At 35.7% G+C, this 25091-nt stretch overlaps 2 protein-coding genes across 5 annotated transcripts; one reads left to right on the forward strand and one right to left on the reverse strand.

Moving 5' to 3' along the window:
- The first annotated feature begins 11591 nt into the window (after window positions 1–11591).
- LOC106451311 (homeobox-leucine zipper protein HDG2-like) lies at window positions 11592–19839 on the forward strand. Of its 3 annotated transcripts, none has more exons than XM_022719308.2 (13): window positions 11592–11827; window positions 12069–12166; window positions 15940–16188; window positions 16314–16431; window positions 16722–16910; window positions 17170–17550; window positions 17638–17739; window positions 17949–18149; window positions 18240–18426; window positions 18529–18797; window positions 18875–18964; window positions 19085–19436; window positions 19532–19839. In XM_022719308.2, the coding sequence occupies exons 3-12, from the start codon at window positions 15959–15961 to the stop codon at window positions 19430–19432; spliced, it is 2115 nt and encodes a 704-aa protein (XP_022575029.2). In that variant the 5' UTR covers window positions 11592–11827; window positions 12069–12166; window positions 15940–15958; the 3' UTR covers window positions 19433–19436; window positions 19532–19839. The 3 variants fall into 3 exon arrangements, with proteins under 3 accessions (XP_022575029.2, XP_048636731.1, XP_013748684.2); XM_048780774.1 differs by having other exon boundaries at window positions 11685–11727; XM_013893230.3 differs by lacking the exons at window positions 11592–11827; window positions 12069–12166 and adding an exon at window positions 15019–15169.
- Window positions 19572–24957, reverse strand: LOC106451312 (glutamate receptor 3.5). 2 transcript variants are annotated; one of them, XM_048780773.1, is made up of 8 exons: window positions 24270–24957; window positions 23548–23549; window positions 23444–23516; window positions 21939–23290; window positions 21579–21856; window positions 21441–21472; window positions 20951–21360; window positions 19572–20876 (listed from the first exon to the last, which is right to left on the reverse strand). In XM_048780773.1, exons 1-8 carry the CDS (start codon window positions 24505–24507, stop codon window positions 20424–20426), a joined length of 2838 nt encoding a protein of 945 aa, XP_048636730.1. In that variant the 5' UTR covers window positions 24508–24957; the 3' UTR covers window positions 19572–20423. The 2 variants fall into 2 exon arrangements, with proteins under 2 accessions (XP_048636730.1, XP_048636729.1); XM_048780772.1 differs by lacking the exons at window positions 23444–23516; window positions 23548–23549; window positions 24270–24957 and having other exon boundaries at window positions 21939–23428.
- Window positions 24958–25091: the final 134 nt, after the last annotated feature.

Genomic DNA, 25091 nt, shown 5'->3' on the forward strand with positions numbered 1-25091 from the left:
TTAGTACAACTCAACATCGCAATACAAACAAGATAGCTAACTACAAACAAGATAGCTAACTACGGAACATCTCAATTCCAAAGAGACCACTAACTACGCAACATCTCAATTCCAAAGAGACCTAACTACGCAAATATGCCAAATCCAAATAGACCACTAACTACGCAAATATGCCAATACCTAAACTCATATCATCTCAGACATAAGTTTGAGTTTAAGAGATGTTTCAATCTCAGTGAGTGGCTCTTTTTTGGCCAGTAGACGTTCAAGCAGTTTCTGTTTAGAGACTGTTTTTTTGACTTCCATGATGGCGTGTATCGCTGCCAATGACTCCTCTTTACCATTCTTTTTCTTCTTCATAGCAGCTTTAGCAGCCTTAACCCCCATAGGTCTACCCTGTGGTTCTCCCACTTCATCTGCTGTATCAACCTCCAAGACTTTGCGCTTTTCCTTCCCACCGTCCTTAGCCACATAGGTGGACGACCATTTCTGGTCATGCCTCAGCTCCCTCCAGGCATGTTCCATGCTAAACTTGACCGAGTAATGATTGTAGAAAAGGTCCAGTGCAGCTTTCATCACATCATCATCATTTTGTCCACTTCTCTGCTCCCTCAAAGCCGCGTCGTAGCATCCTACGAACTTGCACACTTGCTCGTTAATCCTAGCCCACCTCTGCTTGCACTGACCAAGCTCTCTAGGTGTTGTTCCCACCAGGTGAGGGCTTGCATTGTAGTACTCGACGATCCTCTTCCAGAACGCACCGGCTTTCTGCTCATTGCTCACCACCGCATCTTTACTGGTGTTAAGCCAAGCACCAATAAGGATCTTGTCCTCTTTTAGAGACCACTTCCTCCTCTCCTTGACGGCGGATTCTACAACAGATTCTTCAGGACCTTGGCTACCGAACCAAAATGGTTCGGGTGATTCAAGGTCAACAGAACTTTGACTGTTCAAAAGGTTAACATAACTACTTGTGTTCTCCATGGATAGAGAATGGTCAGTGTCGCTCTATTAGCAACACAGAGGGTTAAGTAAATGAGCTTTAACTACCAAACATTCAAAGGCAATTAAATCAGAGTAGATGAGAAGGTAGAAAGCACACAAATAGCATTTAACACCTATCAAATCAGACTAACACCGTATTCTACATAGCTAAAACATTTAAAACTATCAAATCTAAGGGGTTAGGAAGGTAGAAAGCAACAACTAGCATTTAACACAAATTTAGCTATTTTTAAATTTAAATACGCTATAGAGTTACCAAACAACACAATCGGTTTCTAAGAAAAGAGAGTACGCACCTTTATACATACACTCTGAAGGTCAGAGACGGTCCTTGTAATCCTTTCAAGCTCTGCCTGAAAAAATAACATATGAAACAGTCAAACGTTTTTAACTCTAACATAAGATTCAGTGAAAAACTCAAGAGAGAAACTAACCATGAAGATACATGACCGCCAAACCTATTAGAACTAACCCATAGACCATTACGTAAACTTCCAATGCGAAGCCATGTATAACCTCTACTTCCTTCTTAGATAACTCCCCAACGGTCCTCTCTAGCTTATCCAGCTTCGACGCATTCACATGACCTTCATCCTTAAGCTCTGTAAGCTGTCTCTGAAAGTCACTCATCTCTGATGTTGCGACAACAAGATCACCACCACCACCACAGCAAGGCATCGGGATTCCATCATCAGCTACTCTCGGCTCCGGAGGTGAGTACTTAAACGGCTCTGCCGCATTGTAGCTACTCTCGCCTTCATCCGCGTACATTTGCAGCTTCTGCTTCAAGCAGGGAAGTTATGTCGAACTCGTCAGATGAAGATGGCTGGCTGTACGAATAATCTTGTCCCATGCTTGGTTAACCTGAACAAAACGAGAACAAAACGAGAACAAATGAGAACAAAACATCAACGAGAACAAACGATCGAGTTACCAAAGATTAAGAAGAAACCACAAGCTCCCCAAATCGTTTCAGTCGATTGTAACTCGGTTCTATAAACCCTAACTACACACGAAAAGATCCCCAAATCAATTCGAAACCCAAAACTTTTGATACCCTAACTTCATCCGAAAAATCCCCAAATCGATTGAAAACACAAATGTTTTGAAACCCTAACCGAGAACCCAACCCTAAATCGAGAGAAAAATAACATCGAACCTAATCTAAATCCCAAAAACTCGAAGAGAGGGCTTCGATTTACCTTCGTTCTGAAACCGATCGAATCGCCTGGAGGAGAGAGCTCTATTTTTTCTTGCGCGTCTTCCGTCGAAAATGTTTTTTTTTTTTGACAAAACCAAACACAAAAACTCGAGCAACGAATCACACCACGCCACGTCTCTAAGGATCAACCACGATAAATCCTTATTTACGTATTGATCCTTAGCTTATTTACCCTAAATAATATTATTCTACTCTAATTCCTCTAGGTTTCACCGCTAAGGACTTGCAACGTTTTCCCGTTGCAGATGCTCTTACAACGTACGCTAAAACGATTAGGCTACATGTCATAGTCATAGTCAAACACAATATTATCACTAATATTATCAAATATTATCACTAATATTATTACTACGTTTCAAAAATTAAGGCAAATATATAATCTTTTATTTTTCATCAAGGCAAGTATATTCAAAAACAGTAAACTATTAACAGATATGCAATGCATTAGTTATTTAATCTTTTCTTAATCAAATAATGTTGTTGGAGAATAACTAGTTCCCATAACAAATCTTAATCAACTCCTGAACATTCGGTTATTCCGTTAGCCGGAAATGGCTAGCCAAGTAGAGTTGTGAAGGTTCCTCTCTCACAAAGAAGCTTTTGATCTGTTTAGTACAGAGAAGAGGAAGAGGAAGAGAAAGAGGAAGAAGAAAGGAAAAATAACTAAACAGATCATAATGATTCATTTTAAGTTGTTTACATGTGGAATATGACAACATGTCACAAAAGGAATAGTTAAAAAAATAAATTCATGAAACTCTATCCATTTTACTTTCTCCTTATCCACCTTCTCTTGCTTTCTCCTTTCCATTTTCAACATCATCCATTGTTTCTTCTCCATTCATCTTCTCTTCTAATTTAACATCTTTATTTTGTTCTTCATTCTTCACCGCTTTATCTTCTGTTTTCACCTTCACCTTCACCTCTTCTTCTTCGTTTGTTTCCGACAAAATCACCTTCATAGAAGTATCATTTCCTCTTCCTTGGGATCTGTTCTCACTCCTAAATATTTCAACTTCATTTCATCTTCATCATCTGTCACCATTCTTCTCTCCTCTTCATCGAGGAGCACAAGTATCAAACGCTTCACCGATAACTTCACCTTCGTCGCAATCTTCTCCTTCAATTTCTTCACTGGCCGCTGATTCTAATTACCTTGATGTTGGAGAGGAGTTTTATATTGCTCTACAAGGCCCATCGGATAACATGATTCTGCTCATAATAAGTACATCGGCTCGAGAATCCACCCGGAGAGATCGATCCGAAAGCTCAGTTCAAATCGGGCTTACTGGCTCGATGAACCCCCCCCCCCCCTCCTTTCTCGTGCTTGACTTTAAAGCCCATCAAGCATGGTCTAAAGGTTTGGGTTTTAGGGCGAACAAGACCTACAGCAAACGAGGGACAAATTGATCTAAGTTATAAAAGAGGAAGGGGGAAGAAAGAGAAGGGAATCCAAAAACAGACACTAAAACACTAAATACAAAGTTTAGAATTTTACTATCAATTTCTTTGTATTGTCGTCGGTGCTTTCAACAAAGTTTCGACCTCGTTTCTTTTCTTTAATCTCTTTATAATCACGTTTGTTATCACATACTGATCAATAAAACGTTTTTGAAGAACCCACAATCGAGTTTAGTTTCCTTTCATTTTGAAAGTGTAAGACTTAATGATTTACATTGATCACATGAATAAGTATATATACAACGTATCCGTAATTGTCGATCCTTATCTTTACAGAATATACGTATTCTCTAACAATTGGATGTTATCATGTCCTAACTAACACTCTCCCTCAGTGGAAGTGGAGCTGGTCGAACGCTGAGACTGGTGCAAAAGTTTGTGAACAGCTGTGAAGGGAGACCCTTGGTAAATATGTCTGCATATTGAAGATGTGTCAGAACATGAAGGACGCGAATGTGACCCATTGAGACTCTTTCGCGCACAAAATGGAGATCAATCTCAATATGTTTTGTTCTCTGTTGCTGAACAGGATTGGAAGAGAGATATACAGCAGAGATGTTGTCGCAGTAGACAAGAGTAGCCTTCTTAAGGGGACATACGAGTTCCAGAAGTAAGTTTCGAATCCATATCGTCTATGCAACTGCATTAGCAACGCCCCGATATTCCGCCTCTGCGCTAGAGCGGGACACTGTGTCTTGGCGCTTGGATGACCAAGAGATCAAGCTGTCACCAAGGAACACGCAATAGCCGAAGGTGGATCGTCTTGTTGATGGACAACCCGCCTAATCGGCGTCGGAATATGCAACACGATCAGTGATGGACGATTTGTTTAGCTGAAGATCGTGTGAGATGGTGCCCTTGAGATAGTGCATAATGTCCTTCAGAGCTGTGAGGTATGGTTCTCGTGGGTCATGTTGGACGGCAAAAGCAATTTCTGGTCGTGTGAGTGTAAGGTACTGCAGTGCACCAACTAGACTTCGATAAAGCGATGGATCAGAGACTGGTGGACTTTCATCGGCGGCAAGTTTGGGCTTGGTGTCGACTGGAGTATTGCATGGGTTGCAATTGGTCATTGATGCATGGTGTAGTATGTCAGCAATGTAGTTCTGTTGACTAAGAAACATCCCTTTGGCATTGTATGTGACACCGATGCCCAGAAAATGATGAAGTTGTCCAAGGTCGGTGAGGTCGAACGCAGATGAGAGTCCAGAGACTATTCGATCAAGGAGAGTTGGTGTAGTTGCTGTAAGGATAAAGTCATCGACGTAAAGCAACAAATACGCCGTGTCAGCGCCTTTGTTGATAATAAACAGAGAGGCATCGCATCTGCTTTGAACAAATCCGATCTGTTTGGCGCCTGTAGCGAACTTCGTGTACCAAGTTCTAGGGGCTTGTTTGAGGCCAGATAGCGATCGTCGGAGCAAGCACACATGATTTGGTTTAGATTTGTCAACAAACCCGGGTGGGTGCATGTAGACTGTTTCTTCAAGGTCGCCGTGAAGAAAGGCGTTCTTGACGTCAAGTTATCGAAGAGGCTAATTGCGAGCGAGAGCCACATGTAGAACAGAGCGAATGGATGCAGGTTTAACCACCGGAGTGAAGGTATCCAAACAATCGATCCCTGGTCGTTGTGATTTCCTATTTCCGACTAGACGTGCCTTATGGCACTTGTGTGTTCCATATGTATTAAACTTATGCTAAAACAACAACATAGAACGTATGATGTTAACATTAGAAGGTCGAGGTACCATAACCCACGTACCGCGTTTAACATGAGCATCGTATTCCTCGTGCATTGCTCCATTCCAGTAACGGTCCTTTGCAGCCTGTACATGAGACAAAGGAAGAGTAGAGACAATTTCGGTATGAAGATAAAGAGGAACGTGAGGTTTAGAGATCTCGGTTTTTCTCCGAATGACCATAGAGTGGGTGTTTTGGCTAGGTTGAGGAGCTGGCGGGGAAGGTGTAGCCGCCAGTGGAACATTTGTAGGTGGAACACGTATAGGTGGCACAGGAGAAGGAGAAGAAGGTAAGCTTTTATGAGCTGGAACAGCAGAGAAAGGGAACACATCTTTAACAAACGTGACATGGCACGAGATGACTATCTTTCGAGTAGACAGCACCAAGCACCTATACCCTCGATGGTTCAAAGGATATCCTAAAAACATGCATGCCATGGATCGAGGTGCCAGTTTGTGAGGTGATGTGGAAGCTGTATCCGGATAGCACAAAGAGCCAACACACGAAGGTGAGAGCAAGACACATGGCGATTAAAAAATCATGTAAAAGGTATATTATTTTGAATAGCAGAGGAGGGAAGAAGATTAAGAGTGTAGACAGCCGTGTGGAGAGCTTCAACCCAAAAAGAAATCGGCATGCTAGCTTGAATAAGAAGTGTGCGCACAAGATTGTTGATGGTACGAAGCATGCGCTCTGCCCATCCATTTTGTTGGGATGTATGAGGGCAGGAGAAGCAAATATCCGTTCCAGTGGCTGCCAAGTGATCGAGAAAAGCTCGACTTGTGTACTCGCCACCGTTATCACACTGAAGTGCTTTGATAGAGCATTTGAATTGTGTGCGCACATAGGCTGAGAAGTGTAAGTATTTGGAAAATGTGTCACTTTTTCTGTGTAATGGATAGACCCAAGTGTAGTGAGTATAATGATCCAAAAATAGAAGATAATATTTAAAACCAGAAGTACTAGACACAGGAAATGTCCAAATATCGGAATGAATAATCTGAAATGGTGCAGAAACAATTGTAGAAGAAGAGAGAAAAGGAAGACGAGTGTTTTTACCCACTTTGCACGCATGACACATGGTTGTCAAGTCGGCAATAATATTTGAAAAACCCAAAAAAAACAAAGACCAGTTAATAAAACTACCCAGGTGACCAAAACGCTGATGCCAAAAAGAGACAACTGGGGTGAGAGCAAGAGGACGAGTTGAGGTGGACGATGGTGTCACCGAGTAGAGAGTATCAGGACTGTCACATCGGAGCAGAGTCCTCTTATTGAGGAGATCCTTAACAGAAAAAACAAACAGGTCAAATTCAACAGAACATTTATTCTCAGTAGCAATTGGAGTACTGAAATGAGATTTTTAATAATTGATGGGCAAACAAAAATATTGTTAAGAAAAAACTTTTTGATAGTGGAAAGGAGAGTAGAATGTCCCATGTTTGCAACAGGAGCAAGAGAACCGTCACCTACAAGAACAGAACGAGTTATGCCCTTGCTAAAAACAGACGAGAGTGTACCGTTATCCGCCGTGATGTGATTAGTAGCGCCGCTGTCCATGTACCAAGGAGACGCTGAAGGAGCCTGGATGCTCATTGTGTTGAATGCTGAAGCAAGCGCTTGTGGAAGCATCGTGTAAGCTGGAGTCGCAACAGTTTGAGCAGCATGCGCTTCAGGCGTTGGCTGTGATGATTACGATATATTCCAATATCACATTCTCATTCACCTCCAAATCGACAAATGTCCCCGTTATTATCTCCACACTTACCTTCATTGCTTTATGTCTCTGTGCCAAATCTTGTGATTTTGATTATTAAGACAAAGATTCATTTCTTACGTTTCTTAATTTTTGTTTCACTTTTGTTATTTATCCACCCTACTCTCTTTTTTTCTCAAGATTTTGTTTTGTATGAAAAAACATGAACTAACCAAACACAGAGCATGCGATTTTCATTTATAATTCAATATCTAATGTTGTTTGATTTTATAGTTTTTGTTATATTGTTTCATTAAAGTTTAGTTGAGGATATTGTGCAACGAGATTTTTAATATATTTTGACTTAAGTAAGATCTTTTGCACTTTCGTGCATGAGTTGTCGAAGCTAAAGTATATATTGCTGCTCTCATTGTTCGTTCATAGATTTTTTTTTGGTGGTGCGAGAGTAACTTCGAGGATGCAGACGAAATAATTTCACAGTTTCACTTTTGCACTTTCATCAACAATCCACGTCATGTTAAGTTATATTATAGTTTTTTTTTGGTAAAAAGTTATATTATAGTTTCTGGGTCAAACAATACATTTAGACAGTTACAAAGAAAACATTTATATAAGAAACAAAATTAATAAATACAAGAACTGTTACATTTATTTGATAAATATAAATAAGTTGAAAACTGAAACGTAATACAAATTAGACGTGTACAGGCATGCATGTTTAGCCCATGGATGCATTATACAACGAAGGAAATTACAGGCTGTCAGTTTTCTTTAAATGGTGGTATTAAAATAGCTTTAACAATTGAAGGCTCTTTGCCTCTTTCTAAAAAAAAAAAAAAAAAAAAAAAGGAATATTAAAACTGTAGCGCCCATAAGAAATAACGGTTAATAAACTTTCAGTTACTCTTGGGCCTTTTGGTGTTGGTTACACTAATCAATACTATTAAAAGAGAAGAAGTCCTAAAAAAATCTACTTATACAAGGTTGTTGCACCTATTTATTTTTTAGTCTAACCTATTGTATACAACTAAATATTAATAACTATCCTCTGTTATGTAGCAACCAAATAATATCTTCTAACATTTAAATAAATCTACTCCACTTTAATAAGATCAATAACAACATATATGGAATGTTTCAAATGGTTATTTTAGTTAAATCAACTTTCTTCAATTTAACATATATACATATAAACGGCACCGAAATTTCAATATGTAGGGATCATTGTCATATATATCATCCTCCTCCATTAGATCAAAATTTTCTTACGAGATCAACTTTTGAAATATAAATGAGTCATGTCCTATTAAACATTATTGATCAAACCTGAAAAGTATTTTCCACCCAAAACTTTATAAAACGAATCAATGAATTTTGCTAGATCTGAGGTTTTTGGACATAATTAGGTATTTAGAAAAAAAATTATTTGGGTTTGGATCGGTTTCTTTCGGATATGGATGGTTTCAACTCCATAATTCAAATACCTATAAAATATATGTATTTTTTGTATGTAACGGGTATGGATCCGTTCAGATATTTAGGACTCAAATAAAATTCGATAAACATAAAAATACTCGAAACACGAAAAATATCCAAAATCTAAACAAATACCCGAAAAATCAGAAAATACTCAAAAGACCTAAAATTGTACTCGAAATTTGACCGAGGAACCAAAAAAAATACCCAAAATTGTATCTGAATACCCAAAAATATATTTTTAAAATTTGAATTTTTACTCGAAATCCAAAACTATAACCGCAAATTCAAACCAAAAACTTAAAAATATATGTATACCAAAAAGATATCTAAAATACACAAATATATCTAATATACACAAACATTTTGGGTACTTTTGCTCTCAAACGGGTTTCGGATAGGTCTCAGACGCTAAAAGAGACCCGCATTTCCCCAAAAATACGTATTTTTATCTGGACCGACGTGAACCAGTATTTTCGAGTTGATTTTGGTTTGGTTTTTAGAGTCCATGTAAAATACCCATGTGTACGAGAGAATTACATAAGATTTTACAGAATTTCAAATAAAGTAATTCATGAATTATATAATTTTTTTAAAAATTAGTTCTTTTATATAATTCGACTTTGTAACATAATAATATAAAAAAATCCCAAAATACTAATTTATATCAAAATTTGTTATAACAAAAGAACCCGCGCTTTCAAGCGCGGGTCAAAATCTAGTGAATTTTTAAAAGCAAAGAGACTTTTAAACCTTTGACAGGGAAAAAAGAAAGAAATAATAAGAGACTTTTAAACCTTATAGAAAAAACATTTAGTTATTTAGTTGTTTATCAGTTTATCATGAACTAATTTTTCATAAATAGTACTCTCTCCGTTCCACAAAGATAGACTTTTTTAATATTTTCACACATATTAAGAAAACACATTAAACTATCATAATAAATGTATCGTTTTTTATAATTTTTAATTTCAATCACTTTTAACCAATAGTAATTCAATAAAGTTAATTAATTTTCTTGAAATTTACAATTTTTTCATAGAAAACACAAAAATACATATTTCTAAAAACAAATTTGTTTTCTAAAAAATCTATTATTAAGGAACAGAGTGAATATAATATATGCGATCTTAGGATCTTTCTATTCATAATTGCTAATCAGTTTTATTTATGTCACGACCTATTAAACTAATTATTTTATAAAAATAACCCAGGACAAATGACAAACTCAATTGGCAGATAAATGTATCCCCTTATGTGATGAATATGAACCTTAGCTCCTTGTCTAAGGTATACTTAGTTTCGAAAAAAAAAACTAAGGTATACTTTCTTTTGAAGTATGACAATATCGTTGCCAATAAAATGAGAAATACTATTATTTGTATACAGATTTTTAATCTATATTTTTTATGTGCCTAAGTTCTTATTTTATCTATATTATTTGTATATAGATAAAATAAGAACTTTAGCAAACCAATCAAAACATAAATTTACTATATATATCTATATATATATATGTATATATGTGTGTGTATAGAGGCAGACCCACTAAAATCATATGAGGTAATTTGATACCCCTAAAATAAGCAAATATATTAAATTGTATAAAATATATTTATAACAAGTCTATTGTAAAAATGGTTGTTTTGTTTTCGTTGACAACCCCATCCATCACCTAGGGTCTAATTCCCCATTGACACCCTTTCATCCTAATTTTTAAAAATATATATATATGATTCCTGTTAAATAAATTTATGTATCCGCCACTGTATACAACGTTTACGGTGGTAATTTCCAGTATATTAGCTGCTGCATCATTTCATGTACATAGTTCAGTTGCTTCATAATTCTTTCAATTAACATATAAACTGAAATTTGTATTTATAATTTTCTTATCAAACACAAATCAAATTAAAAAATTATTATGTAATTTTTTGTTCAATTTTTTAAAGACGATTTAAAAGAGAAAAAGTAGATACAAATTTTCTTGTGACTTATGTAAATATTGGTCAAATAACCACAAACTTTTGGCAATAGCTACAGATAGTTTTGTAATTATAAACGATTTTTTTGGTAGTATATGCACTATTCTAAAAAACTTATTTAGGCTATTTTAAATAAATAACTATTTTAACTCTTATTTTGGTAAATGGTGATTTCTTTTTTTCAGTCAAACTCATTTTTAGTAACCTGGTAATAAAACATTGACCGAAGAATGCATTTTAACTGCATTTTGATTAATAAATAAGTTGTTTTATTTTTTAAATAAGCTTTTGTGTATGTAATCTATTGAACTTTTTTATATTTTTAAAATTAAATGATTGTATGATTTACTTTTCCGTTATTAATATCTTAATTACTTTATTTGAAAGAAAGTTTAATCTAGTCAAAATAGTATAATAGGTATTTCAATTTTCGTGGACTTTATATCATTATCAATACTTTTATTAGCAAATAAATTATTAAACATATTAAATAAAAATATTAATCAAATTAAATATATAAAATTTGTCTGAGAACCAATAATCATGAAAATAATCTAAAATGGTCATAAAATCTCACATATTATTATAATTAGAAAATAATATGATAATATATTTATGAATAAAATTCATTGTGTATTTTCAATATAAAATTTAGATCTTAAATTTTAAATACTTTTACATGTTCTTAACAAAATATATGCATAGTCGTAGGCACCTACCATATATGCTTTTATAGAAAATTTTGTTTCTCGATATGAAAAGATATTAAATGTATAAGATGACTAAATTTGAGATGACAAAAAAAGAGGACCAAATTTGATTATATGTCTCTTTTAATGTCAAAAACTAAATTTAGTTATTTACTTATATAATTAATTGCTTATAATAATATGTAACCGTAAATAGAAACCAATTTTATTTTGCCACATGGATAAAGAGATAGAATTTGTGAAAGAAAATCATCAACTACTTGTCTCTCCTTTCTTCTGTTTTCTTCGAGCGTGTAGGGTAAATTAAGTATCTATGTCTCTCAATATATATCACCATTAAATTCAATAGCACACTCATCCTCACTGCAATTATATCTCTTCAAAACTTTCACTAGCTCTCTTCCTTGAACAGTACGTTTCATAACCGCTTCGTAAAATCATCCCCGGCTTTCCGACATAACTCACTGGCTTCGATATAAATCAAGGGCTTGTCCTATTTTTCATCGACAACGTATATCTGTAGCATTTATTTATTTTTCTCATTAATAATAAACATATCTTAGATTTTATTCTTTTTTAATTTCAGTAGATTTATTGTACCATTCCATTTTATGGTAAATACACAGAATTATGATTAACATCTTTATGATTCTTATTTATGTTGCTATTGAGACCGTATATATTTGCATAACTATTTCGGACCATTTTTTGTTCACATATTTAAATTACTTTTATTTACTTCTGGTTTATAGAAAGAGGAGTGAGACAAATTGTATGGGGGAACAATAAATCAGAAGGAAAATAACATTTGATTCTTCTGAGTTCTGGTTCACGGAGACAATCTAAACAGGTATCACTAGATTATATTTCTTACCATTTTTTATTTTGCCTTTTTGTATATACATATATATATATGTTTATTAAATTCTAAACATATATATTGGAGGATTTTTTTTGGGGAGGGGGAGTTATATATCACACAATTTTATATATGTACATATATCTGGTTCTTCTGATATCCAAGCATAGCCACATATGATACCAATTTTTTTCTCCTTCCCTTATGCTTATATAATATTTGTGAAAGAAAAAGATAAGTTTTCAGTATAAGTGCTTTCATAGTTAAGATTTGTATATAGATTGTTCAAAACTATTATTTTCAATGTTTAAATCTTCGCGCACTAAACAATGATTCATCAAAATTTCAATAAGTTAACCGACATAAATATTTTTCTTATTTAAATTTTTGCATGATATGCACTAATTCATATATAAATTATACTATAGAGTTTTGGTAGCATATGCAGTTCCAAAAAATATATTACATAGATCCCGATATTTGAATCTGATCAAGATTTTATAAATATTAAATTAATTTAAAATAAAAATATAAAATATTAATGGTGTTATATTAAATACTATTAAATAAAAGCTAAAAACATATAATATTTTGTAGAAAATTGTGTTTTTCTCTAACTATTTTTAAACCTATCGGTATGATATATTTAAATTAATATTCAAAATTTTAATAATAAATATTTAGTTTGGTGACAATTTTAATATTTTATTTTATATGAATTTTATTTATTCTGTGAAAAACTGAATTTAATCTATATTTTAAAATATATTTGAAAAAGGATCATGATATACACCCAAATTCTTGATATATACCTCTAGTTACCATGATTTTATATATTCTATTATTTGGACCAGATCATGGATCATGAATATTTGTTTAGCCCTAATCCAGTAACCTAACATGTATATTCTGGATGATTAACATGTACTTACTTTTTAATTTTATTTTGCTAACCTGTAATTCTATTTCTAATATTATATCTTATATATGTATTTAACATAAAATAATACATGACAGAATTTTCATTCATATATATATAATTAAAACGGATTAATAGATTACCTAGATCGCTTAATTAGACGTCTAAACCATAAAATTTTTATTAAAAAAATTTATATAGCCAGTTTTAGAACATTTCATAACCCAATATCATATTTGATCTATATATGCTTATTTTGTGTGCCACAGACAAAAGAATCTACTAAATTGTTTTTCGTATTCCCTTCTTTTTCGCTGTTCTTATTCCATTTTAGCTGCAACGGTAATATTTTTTTCAAAAAAATTATTTATAATGCATCATTCCATTAGTTCCCTTATAAAAAATAAATTCCATTTCAAATTTTTCTGGTTTATATATATATATTTTTTTTTCTGGTTGTTTTTTTTTGGGGGGGTGGGGGGGGGGGGGGGGGGGGGGGGGGGGGGGGGGGGGGGGTGGGGTGGAGGAGGGGAGTTATATATCACACAATTTTATATATTTACATAGATATCCCTGCATAGCCACATATGATACCAAATTTTTTTCTCCTTCCCTTATGCTTATATAATATTTGTGAAAGAAAAAGATAATTTTTCAGTATAGGTGCTTTCATATTTAAAATTTGTATATAGATTGTTCAAAACTATTATTTTCAGTGTTCAAATCTCCGCGCGCTAAACATTGATTCATCATAATTTCAATAAGTTAACCAACATAAGTATTTTTCTTATTTAAATTTTTGCATGATATGCACTTATATAAATTATTCTATAGAGTTTTGGTGGCATATACAGTTCCAAAAATATATTACATAGATCCCGATATTTGAATTTGATCAAGATTTTATAAAAATCAAAATAATTTAAAATAAAATTACAAAATATTAATGGTGTTATATTGAATATTAAATAAAAACTAAGAACGTATAATATTTTTTAGAAAATTGTTTTTTCTAATTATTTTTAAACCTATCGGTATGATATATGTAAATTAATATTCCAAATTTTAGTAATAAATTTTAGTTTGGTGATAATTTTAATATTTTATTTTATATGAATTTTATTTATTCTGTGAAAACTGAATTTAATCTATATTTTAAAATATATTTGAAAAAATATCATGATATACACTCAATTAGACGTCTAAACCATAATTTATAATTTTATTTAGACGTCTATATTTTAATCTATACACTCAATTAGACGTCTATATTTTAATATATACCTCTAGTTACCATGATTTTATATATTCTATTATTTGGACCGGATCATGGATCAGGAATATTTGTTTAGTCCTAATCCAGTAACCTAACACGTATATTCTGGATGATTAACATGTACTTATTTTTAATTTTATTTTTCTAACCTGTAATTATATTTCTTATATTATATCTTATATATGTATTTAATCTAAAATAATACATGACAGAATTTTCATTCATATATATAATAATAATTATAACGGGTTAATATATTACCTAGATCGCTTAATTAGACGTTTAAACCATAATATTTTTATTTAAAAATTTATATAGCCAGTTTTAGAACATTTCATAACACAATATCATATTTGATCTATATATGCTTATTTTGTGTGCCATAGACAAAAGAATCTACTAAATTGTTTTTCGGTATTCCTTTCTTTTTCTCTGTTCTTATTCCATTTTAGCTACAACGGTGATATTTTTTTTCAAAAAAAAATATTTATAATGCATCATTCCTTTAGTTCCCTTATAAAAAAAATAAATATTATTTCAATTTTTTTTTCTTTTTATTCCACGTCACGAACATAGATGAGTGAGTGACAAATGTAATTAGATGAGTGGAATGAACGAGATTCGCTAATCCACCAATAACTCAAATACTTATTTAGCCTCGATCTTCATTCCATTTTTTCATTGCAAACGGAGAAACCGAAATAAACTAGAAACCCAAATAAACTTCAAAGTAAAACCTGTTCCTTTTTTTCGTTTCTGCTTGGATTGATACAATGACCATCAGTCAGCTTCTTAGAAGGTTTGTTTATAATCTTAGTTCATTTTCTTTTACAAAAAAAAAATTGGGTAAATTAACTTGTTTCATGAGTCTATATGAAATTCAATATGTGTTGATTGTTTGTTGATATTCTGATTGTGATGTTATGCGTTGTCGGGTATTTATTTTCAACTGGTGGGTCCTTTGATTACCTCAGTTTCATTTTCTAGGTTGTCAGCTCACTGTTGTCGGTTTCTCTTTTATTTTCAAGATCTTCAAAAAAAAAAGAGATCAAAGAAAGGAAAAAGTAGTTGACTTGGAAAAGCTAACTTTTTGCTGTAGTGAATTTTGTGGGTAGAGAGAGAGAGAGAGAGAGAGAGAGAGAGAGAGAGAGAGAGAGAGAGAGAGAGAGAGAGAGAGAGAGAGAGAGAGAGAGAGAGAGAGAGAGAGAGAGAGAGAGAGAGAGAGAGAGAGAGAGAGAGAGAGAGAGAGAGAGAGAGCTCTCTCTCTCTCTCTCTCTCTCTCTCTCGAGAGAGCTCCTCTCTCTCTCTCTCTCTCTCTCTCTCTCTCTCGAGTCTCTCTCTCGAGAGACTCTCTCTCTCTCTTCTCTCTCTCTCTCTCTCTCTCTCTCTCTCTCTCTCTCTGAGAGAGAGTGTGTGTGTGCGCGTGTGTTGTCTAGATACTAAGGAAAACAAGAAAAGAAAAAGCACAATCTTGTAAACCCTAATTTCTAGATATTATGTGTAAGAATGATCATATTACTTATTTGAATTCAATTTCTAGCAACTCACTTTAGTTTGTTAACTCTCAAGATCTCCCAGAATAGCAAATATGTCTCTGCCAAATTACATGGAACCAGTGGATGATGTGAACAACAACAACAATGGAGAGACCGATAACAACGAAAACGAAAATAACAACAACATGAATGGTGGTGCTAGTTTTGGGGATGAGGAATTCGACAGTGAGAATCAAGAATATGGAAACACTCAAGATCCTCGTGCTGCTAAGAGAAAGCGATATCATCGTCACACTCAACAGCAAATCCAGGAGATGGAAAAGTAATTAGTTCTTTCTTAGCTTTCCATTTTATAATTGTATATATATATATATATATATATTATATATCAGTAAAAATATATGGAATACTTTCACATCTTTAATTAATTGTTTATTTATTGAGCAGCTTCTTCAAAGAGTGTCCTCATCCTGATGACAATCAGAGGAAAGAACTTAGCCGTCAACTGGGACTAGACCATCTTCAGATCAAATTCTGGTTCCAGAACAAACGCACCCAGAACAAGGTATAAACATAATACTTCATATATATATATTTATTTATTTAACGTTTGTGACGAACATTAGCTGATTTTGATCATGGTATGTAACAACAACGTCTAAGCAATGTTGTATGAAACGCAATTATTAATATTCATTACTTCTTTTAGTAAATTCTTTAATCACGTCTGAACCAAAAACATCGCCGTCTTTGTTATTCATACACTCTCCAAAGAAACCAATAACCACCAAGTTGATTTTTCAATTCGTTTACAACTTTCTTAAGATGTATTTTTTCTTTCTTTTTTTCTTGCAGAATCATCAAGAGCGCCATGAGAACTTACAACTTCGTGAGGAGAACACTAGGCTTAGAGCTGATAACCACCACTTTCGTGAAGGTCTCGCTAATGCCTCATGTCCTAATTGCGGAGGTCCTACCGCAGTTGGCGAAATGTCTTTCGAAGAACATCATCTTCTCCTCGAAAATGCTAAGTTAACCGAAGAGGTACGTACTTGATGTGTGTACTAGATGATGAATAAGTGAACAATGCACCTTTATAATGTTTTGTTTAATGTCAAACGTAAGACAAACACACATATACGATTGGTCTCATAAGTTCATAACCATTTCAATAACACCTCACAACATTTTTTCAACCAACAACATACATTATATGGATTTAAAAGGAAAGACACTACTACATATTGCAGTTACTTCAAATTTACTTACTATTTTTTTTTTGTATTTCTCTTTGGGTTTCAAGATCCGTCAATTATCTGAGGTGGCGAAGTATACAGGCAAAGCTGTAATGAGATATCCTGTTCTGCCTACTCCTAATCAAGCTCCACCTTTCGAGCCCCCGATGATAACTAATGGAAGTCTCGGATCAGTGAAAGAGGCCGATAAGCCATTGCTCATAGAGTTAGCAGTTGGAGCCATGTCGGAGCTTATAGCGTTGGCTCAAATGAATGAACCGCTGTGGAAGGAAGGAGTTCATGGCATGATATTAGATTTGAATGAATACACAAGAAATTTACAAAACGGACTCGGGCCTAAACCAGTCGGGTTTAGAACCGAGGCATCAAGAGAAACCGCGATTGTGTTCATGCGCCATATGGAGATTGTTCACAGGCTAATGGATGTGGTAAGTTAATTTAATCATTCTAATTATGATAAAAATTGTATAAGCCTTTTTGTAAGGTTTTGTAATTAATTAACGTGGTATTTGTAGAATCTATGGTCGACCATGTTTGCTGGAATGGTTGGTAGAGCCATAACTCATGACACCCTCTTGACTGGACGCCAAGGAAACTTGGACGGAACTATCCATCTGGTAAATTTTCCACTTTGTTTTTCTATATAATATATGCAAGAGGAGTTTATAACAAAACAACAACAATATCATTTTGATATGAAACAAATATTATTAATATAAAGAACTAATATTGTTCTAGGTTCTAAGCGATGTGTCACCGTTGCTTAGAGCCTAAATCCTTTTAACATTGAATATAACCAAGATTGTTGTTGTTATTACTTCATTAGATGACTGCTGAATTCCAAGTTCTATCGCCGCTAGTCTCAAACCGTGAATGCTACTTCGTCCGCTACTGTAAGCAGCACGGTGAAGGTTTATGGGGGGTGGTCGATATATCCATCGACCATCTCATTCCAAACCTGGAACCTAAGTGTCTGCGAAGACCATCTGGATGTCTGATTCAAGACATGCCAAATAGAGTCTCCAGGGTATAAACTAAAACTTTATGTTTAATAGTCTTCTTATGGTTTTGTGTAGGAATATTCTAGTTAGTTATGTTTTGTTTGTTTTGAAAAAAGGTTACTTGGGTTGAGCATGTGGAGGTAGATGACGGAGGTGAACTTCATGCCATGTTTAAGCACTTGCTCAATTCTGGTCAAGCTTTAGGTGCTAACCGCTGGCTTTCTGCATTGGACCGCCAGTGCGAGCGGTTAGCCATCATGATGGCTCCAAACATTCCATCCATAGAACCTGGTGGTCAAATAAGTATTTACTACTCCTTATGATCTCAAATTAATCACAAAATAAAAACGCTCCCTCTTGTTTTTTCCTTAACCATTAATTTGTGAGTTTTGTTGAATGGTGCAGCGGTAACGAACAATGCCAAGCAGAGCCTGCTGGAGTTAGTTGAGCGGATGTCTAGAGGTTTCTTTGATGGAGTGACAACTTCTAATGCAGATATATGGATGAACTTGGGTGGTTATACAGGAGATAGTGTGAAAGTGACGACTCGGACGAGCTTGAATGATCCAGGAAGACCTGAAGGACTCATTCTCTGTGCAGCCCATTCGTTTTGGGTCCCGGCTCCTCCTACCACTGTCTTTGACTACCTCAGAGATGAGAACAACCGAGTCAATGTTCGTACCTTCTTTTTTTTTTTGGGACAATAGCTTATCTTTGTTTTGCCTAACATGTTTTGAAATGTTATTTGCAGTGGGATGTTCTCTTCCTTGGAGGGAATCCTCAGAAGCTGACACATATATTTAATGGGAGGGACAATAGGAACTGTGTATCTTTACTCCGGGTATATATAACATAACTTTATTGTTTTCTTTTTTACATCTATTACATGAGGTTATGTTTATATTGCATTCTTTTCGATTTTTAATATGCTACATGTGTTTTGTTTTTTTTTGGTTACTAGAGCCCAAACACTAGCCAAAGCGAGATGATGATGATTGAAAAGAGCTCTACTGAGCCAGCAGCTTCGTTCCTGGTCTATGCGCCTGTTAGTGTTCCGTCAATGGAGAAAGTTCTCAATGGAGGTGACCCTAAGTATGTGCCATTACTTCCATCAGGTTTTGCTATACTACCAGATGGTACGGCTCAGCCTGGAAAAGCAGGAGGGTCACTCGTGAACGTTGCGTTTCAGATGCTGGTTGACTCATACCCTTCGGGTTCGCTGACTTTTAGCTCGGTTTCAACCATTGAGAGTCTGATTCTAGCAGCCGCGAATAAGATCAAAGCTTGCTTTACTCAGCAGACTCCTTGAACAGGTAACATCACTGAATCCATTTCAGTAAAGATACTTAAAAACATTGTTACTTTCAACGCGTTGGTGTGCTAATGACTTTTATGTTATGTTTTGCAGGAAAGTAAGTGTAAGGGGATGCGGAGGAATCAAGAGAGAGTGTGTTTTTATTTTATTTTCAAGAAAGCTTCAAAAGGGGAGGAGTCAAGAACGAACCTGACAAGAAACAGTTCAGTTCTTGAATGGTTTTCTTAATGAGGTTCGGGTATTGACTTCCTTGTTAACTTTTGCTAAAAACTTTCCGTCATTTATGTTTTAAGTACTTTGTTTCATTCTGAATGTTGGAACTTTCTCAACTCATTTCTCTTTGTGTTTCATGTTGACAAAAAATATTTGAATACTCTCTTTTAAACTATTTGTGTTTCAAATTTGGTTTTTGTTTCTGGTAGCTTTCAATCTCTTTTGTGGTCTGGATATTCTATCTTTTTTTATTTTCTTTCGCTGTCTATCTTGGAAGTTTGGTTTCTTAGAAAGTTTCAAAGCTTTTCTTTCGCAAGTCTTCTCTGTTTTTCAAGAGAGATTGCAACGAGCTTTTTTAGCTGTTGCCTTGGCTATGGTTTTGTACTAAACAAACGGTTTGGTCCAAACCCAACCAGGCAAAAAGGGTAGAAGCTGCTAATCTTTCTAGTGTTGTGATTCGCCTAGAACCAAGGTAGAATGTTTGGTAAGGTGAGCTGTTAGTGTTGCTTAATAGTAGTAACCTCATCTTCAAGCACCTGGTAACATAGTAAACACTCAAATATCTCTCTCATGATAATTCAGTTCATTTGCTGATGGTTTTTGCATTTCATGTGGGAAGAATAAACAATTCCATTGTTTTATTTGGGTTATGGTACCGTTACAAAATCTTATGAATAAATCTATTTACATTTTGTAAGTAATGTTACATCTGTAGTCATTTAAAACCAACTGTGTAAACTCTTCTCATCATCTATGTATCTAAACTCTTCTCTTATGGAGTTTCACCTAAGCTTTGGCTAGTTTTGAGTTTCTTACTGCTCTTCTGCTTAAGCATCTCCTTGATCTCTGCTTCTCTCTTATCCACAACTTTGATCAAATCCTTGAAACTCGCCGCCCTCAAACTTCTCCCTGATCTAGAAGAACTGGCTTCTTCACTCACTCTTACTTCATCGCCCTCTTCTTCTGTTCTTAACCGTTGGCATTGCCAGAAAACTTTCCAGCAGAAGAGGGTGAGTACAATGAACCACACGATGCCACAGATTAAGAACAGCCCCCAGAAACTCTGTACCGAGATTTGATAGTTCTCTTTGTCTGCAATTTGCATTAAGCATTCGTGGCTGTAGGTAAGCCATTTCTTGCGGATATTCTCCAGTTTTCCTTCTTCAGACAGCTGCAGGATCGCTGTTGACATGTCCACTGCTAGTGGAGAGTCTCTCTGGAACGCCTGCAACAATCAAGATCCGGTAAGTAATGTTTTAACCGAGAAGAAGAATTGATTGAAACCGTTATTTTACATACAAATCCCCAGCCTGTCCGGGTGAACTCCGGTCCAACAGTACGGAACTTGCAGTTGCTGTTTGACAACAGAGCTTTGATGTAAGGAAGCTCGTCGACTATGGCTTCCACGCCACCAGCTCTGGGACCAAGTTGAAGAGCAGAGAGATATTCTTCTTCATCTTTCAGAGAAATGATTCTTGATGGAGGTATGTTAAGTTCATTGACCAGATATTTGTACGCAAATGCACCGTCTTGCACTCCGATGGGTTCGTTGCTTGCTATTAGACTGTCCATTCCTTCTATCCGAGATGTTAGCTGTTGAACGGTGAGTATCGAAGTGAGACTGGCCGTGTAGCTTGAGTTGATGATCAGAACCACAAACAACCATATGAGTAGCACAAACCTCCCCAGCGTACTCACCGTGTTCTCCCCTGAAGATCAAGAAAGAAAGCTTGTAAATAACATTTAAAAGAGAGAAAACTTTGATGTTTTGTAGGCTCCAAGTACATACTCTGAGAGAAGAACATCGTTGAGAAGCTAAACCTGCAACGTTAAAGACCAAAAAGGAAGGGGGCAAAGCTTTAGTGCCTTAGTACATACTTTGTCTGTCACATCTTATGTCAGGAAGGTCAAGGAACTGGGAACTAACCAGAAAACGGTGATGATCTGACGCCTAGGAGGTCCACGAAACTCTTCATTAAAGCGGTGTTCGAGAATCCAAATGATGGCTCCCACAAAGAGAAAGAAAGCTCCGGTCACAGCCCACATCTCTACAGTGAATGGTTTTAAGAATGACCAAGGACTAGACTTGGCCCCCTTCACTGGAGCTACCACCACAAGCCCTGATTCCATAAATGGCTGCGTGAAATCTACAAACTTAGTTCTGTTTGTAACTATAGTAACATCCCCAACAGCTACATCAAAATTCTAGAGACATAAAACAAAAAGGAAAAAAAGTCAGTTTGGTATAAGCATCTTTGTACTTGATTGAGTATATGAAAGTACTCACATTGGCAGCAACTTCACTTATGAGATTGTCATAAGAAGGATTTCTCTTCCCATCTCCATAAACTATATAAGTACGTGGGACAGGGTATGGAAGCAATTGAATAGCAGCTTCAAAGATGTCAATGCAGTAGCCTTTAACACCAAGCGAGTTGTTATCCTTGGACACATAGTTTTTGTAGCTCACACGGTCAGGCACACCGATTTTGAGCGGCTCTCCGTTGTCAGGGAAAACCCAACCCCGAGGTGGCTTTGTTACTTCCCCTAGCCATATGATCTCCTTAAGACGTTGATGTTCTGCAGATGTGTTTGGAGGCTTAGAGTATAATGTCTCCGGAGGCTCAGCTGAGAAGCCTGTATGATTCGACCAGTAGCCGACTCTTTGCGGACCTCTGCTGTTTATGTTTAGGATGTCGTATGCTGGATTTTTCCGGTTTTTCTCTGAATCAAACTCGATTTGTCCGGTCAGACCTGTGTAATTCATCTCATGAATGACTTGCAGGAATCTCTCGCCTTCATTGAAAACGTTGAGTGCTGATAACTTAATGTTGCTATCGTTGGTTTTTCTCAGATTCGGATCATTGGAGAAAGTCACTGTATTGCCTTTACTGAAGAAAACTTCAAGAGCACGAGCTACCAACCAAACGGTATCATAAGCATACATTGCATAAGAATTGAAGCCATCAGCACCTCCTGAACTCTCTTTGGATCTAAGGCTTTTCCATCTTTCTTTAAACCGTCTCTTCTTGTTACTCTCAGGTGTGTAATGGCGAAAAGCAACCACTCCTTGCAAGAGATCCATAGTTTCTGGGTCCATTGTTTCCGCAGAATCCAAAGCTGTAAGAAGCCAATCAGTAGCGATCCAGACATAGCCACTGCCCATCATTCCAAGAGACTTGGCAGCAGAGAATATGTTTAAACCCGAATCAGGATTCACGTGAGCAACAAAGATGCGTGATTCCATCAGATTAACAGAAGCCAATAAGTCAGTGATCGAGCTGTTATCTGCACCAGGTGTAAATGCAGCCTTGTAAGAGATCTTGGCACGTTTCTTGGCTAAAGCATCGCCTAATACAGATATCCCGTTCCTACCATACTCATCATCAACAAAGATCGCAACAACTTCTCTCCACCGGAAATAAGATACAAAATCCGCGATAGCATTCATCTGGAAGTAGTCGTTCTGTGTGGTTCGAAGGAAATAAGGGAACTGTAGCGAAGAAAGCGTCGGGTCAGTTGCTGCGAATGACAAGAGAGGTACATGGAGCTCATTAGCTACATGGGAGATTATGTGACCAATTCCTGAAGATTGTGGACCTATGGCTGCAACCACCTTGTTCTCCATTACCTGCAAAGCTACACAATAAGAGAACATATCACCAATCTCCTTCCTCATATCCAAATACTACTAAACCCACAGCTTTGTTGGGGCATTTTGACAAGGAACTTTGAGGCATATCTAAGACGCTGTTCCTATTGGCTACAAAGTATATGAAAAGTCAAAAGTACCTCCCATGGTGCCAACAAATCCACTGCAGTTTGAGTCATGGAAAACAATATTGAGCTTGGTTCTCCTGAGAATCTATGAAGCACCGGGACGGCATATGCTTGACGTCTCCCGTACCAGCTGCGTTTCCGGGACGGGGACGGCGCGGGGACGGCGTGGGGACGTTTCCAAAACGTTTCAGAAGAGGTGGGGACGGCAGAGATTTTTGGGGACGGCTTGGTTAGGTTCCGGGGACGTTTCCTAAACGTTTCTTATGTAAAGTCCGTATAGTTTTGTAAAAAATTGATTATTTACTTTTTTTTGATGTTTTTTAGTTTTGTAAAACAATTGAAAAAAGGAAACACGTACTTATATAAACAATTAGGGTTACAAAGTTTATCATCATCTCTTAAACTTAAACAACTTCTTATTCAGTTATTCACTTCATCTTCTTTCTCTCAATTGATTCACGTCAAAGGAAACACATTAAGTATGATTACAAATCCTGTTTTTTGGTTTGTCAATTCTCACGTAAAAGTAGATAGTATTAGATAGTATTGGTTTGCTATGGTTTGTTTCACCACGTACGTATCTGTGATTTCAACTTCTTATTCAGTTATAGTGATGTTTTATTTTATTTAAGATATTATTATGGTGTTTTATTTTATATGAGATTTATGCTTTGGTTTTAATATTTATATATACATATTTATTTATATATATATATATATATAGACGTACCCATGCCGTACCCGTATCCATAAATTTTAGATTTGGCCGTTTCCCGTCCCCGTCCCCGCCCCCGTATCCGTCCCCGTATCCGTCCCGGTGCAACATAGCTGAGAATACTCTGATCAGCATTAACATCGTCAATGGCCGCCATCAACGCCGGTTTAGCTGCTCTTCCAATGAAAGAATCATAAGTAAAGAGAGCACCGACGTTGACAGAGCGTGGCCGAGAGGAAGAAGAAGAGTTTCTTGAAAAACTTTCTCTACCAGCACCTTCCGTTGGCAAAAACCACAAACCAGATACACATAGGAGCACAAATCCCATGGAAACAGCTCTAATCACGACCAAAAGTTCCATCTTTTAAGTAGATTTTCGAACCCAAAGGAATGGTTTTTACGGGCTCATGAACAATCAACCTCGAGCGGAAATATTAGTCAAATAAAAAGACAAAAGTGTCGTAAAATATAGCTGAACATTGGATCGAACCAAGAGACAAAGACTTGGATTTGACATGTATGTATCTTGGATTCGGTACCCAATAGATCAGTGCCCACATAAGAAACAAAACTGACAACATCATAGAGATGGTGGTTCAGAGAAAGGGATTAAATAAACATGAAACTATGAATTAATAAGTCAGTTCATTGAGCAAAACTCCATGAATGATGGGAATAAATCAATAAAATAGCAAAGAGTTGGTTAGGGAACAAATTAGCATACCAAACAAAACAATAATAAGATAAAGCTCCAAGTTGGATAAAAGAAAAAAGTTCATGAGTTCATACTTCACAGAACGTGGCAATTATTATAGAATCTAATGGGTACATATACCCATACGCACATAAAGATACAAGCTTTTCATATAAAATAAAAAACAAATATCCAGATGTGGAATGTTGACTTTTTGAAATTTTGGGAGTTCATTTTTAGTACCAACCCCT

Source organism: Brassica napus, chromosome A5, assembly GCF_020379485.1.
Source record: "Brassica napus cultivar Da-Ae chromosome A5, Da-Ae, whole genome shotgun sequence".
Classification (NCBI taxonomy): domain Eukaryota; kingdom Viridiplantae; phylum Streptophyta; class Magnoliopsida; order Brassicales; family Brassicaceae; genus Brassica; species Brassica napus.

Bases quoted from the DNA above. Each gene is read 5' to 3' on its own strand.
- LOC106451312 (XM_048780773.1), bottom strand. From the start codon at position 24,507: ATGGAACTTTTGGTCGTGATTAGAGCTGTTTCCATGGGATTTGTGCTC. The intron at 23,291-23,443 runs GTACTTTTGACT...CTTATTGTGTAG, and splicing joins ATTTGTTGGCACCATGGGAG to CTTTGCAGGTAATGGAGAAC. The intron at 21,473-21,578 runs GTTAGTTCCCAG...TTAACGTTGCAG, and splicing joins CAGATCATCACCGTTTTCTG to GTTTAGCTTCTCAACGATGT.
- LOC106451311 (XM_013893230.3), top strand. From the start codon at position 15,144: ATGACCATCAGTCAGCTTCTTAGAAG. The intron at 18,150-18,239 runs GTATAAACTAAA...TTTTGAAAAAAG, and splicing joins TGCCAAATAGAGTCTCCAGG to GTTACTTGGGTTGAGCATGT. The intron at 18,798-18,874 runs GTTCGTACCTTC...TGTTATTTGCAG, and splicing joins ATGAGAACAACCGAGTCAAT to TGGGATGTTCTCTTCCTTGG.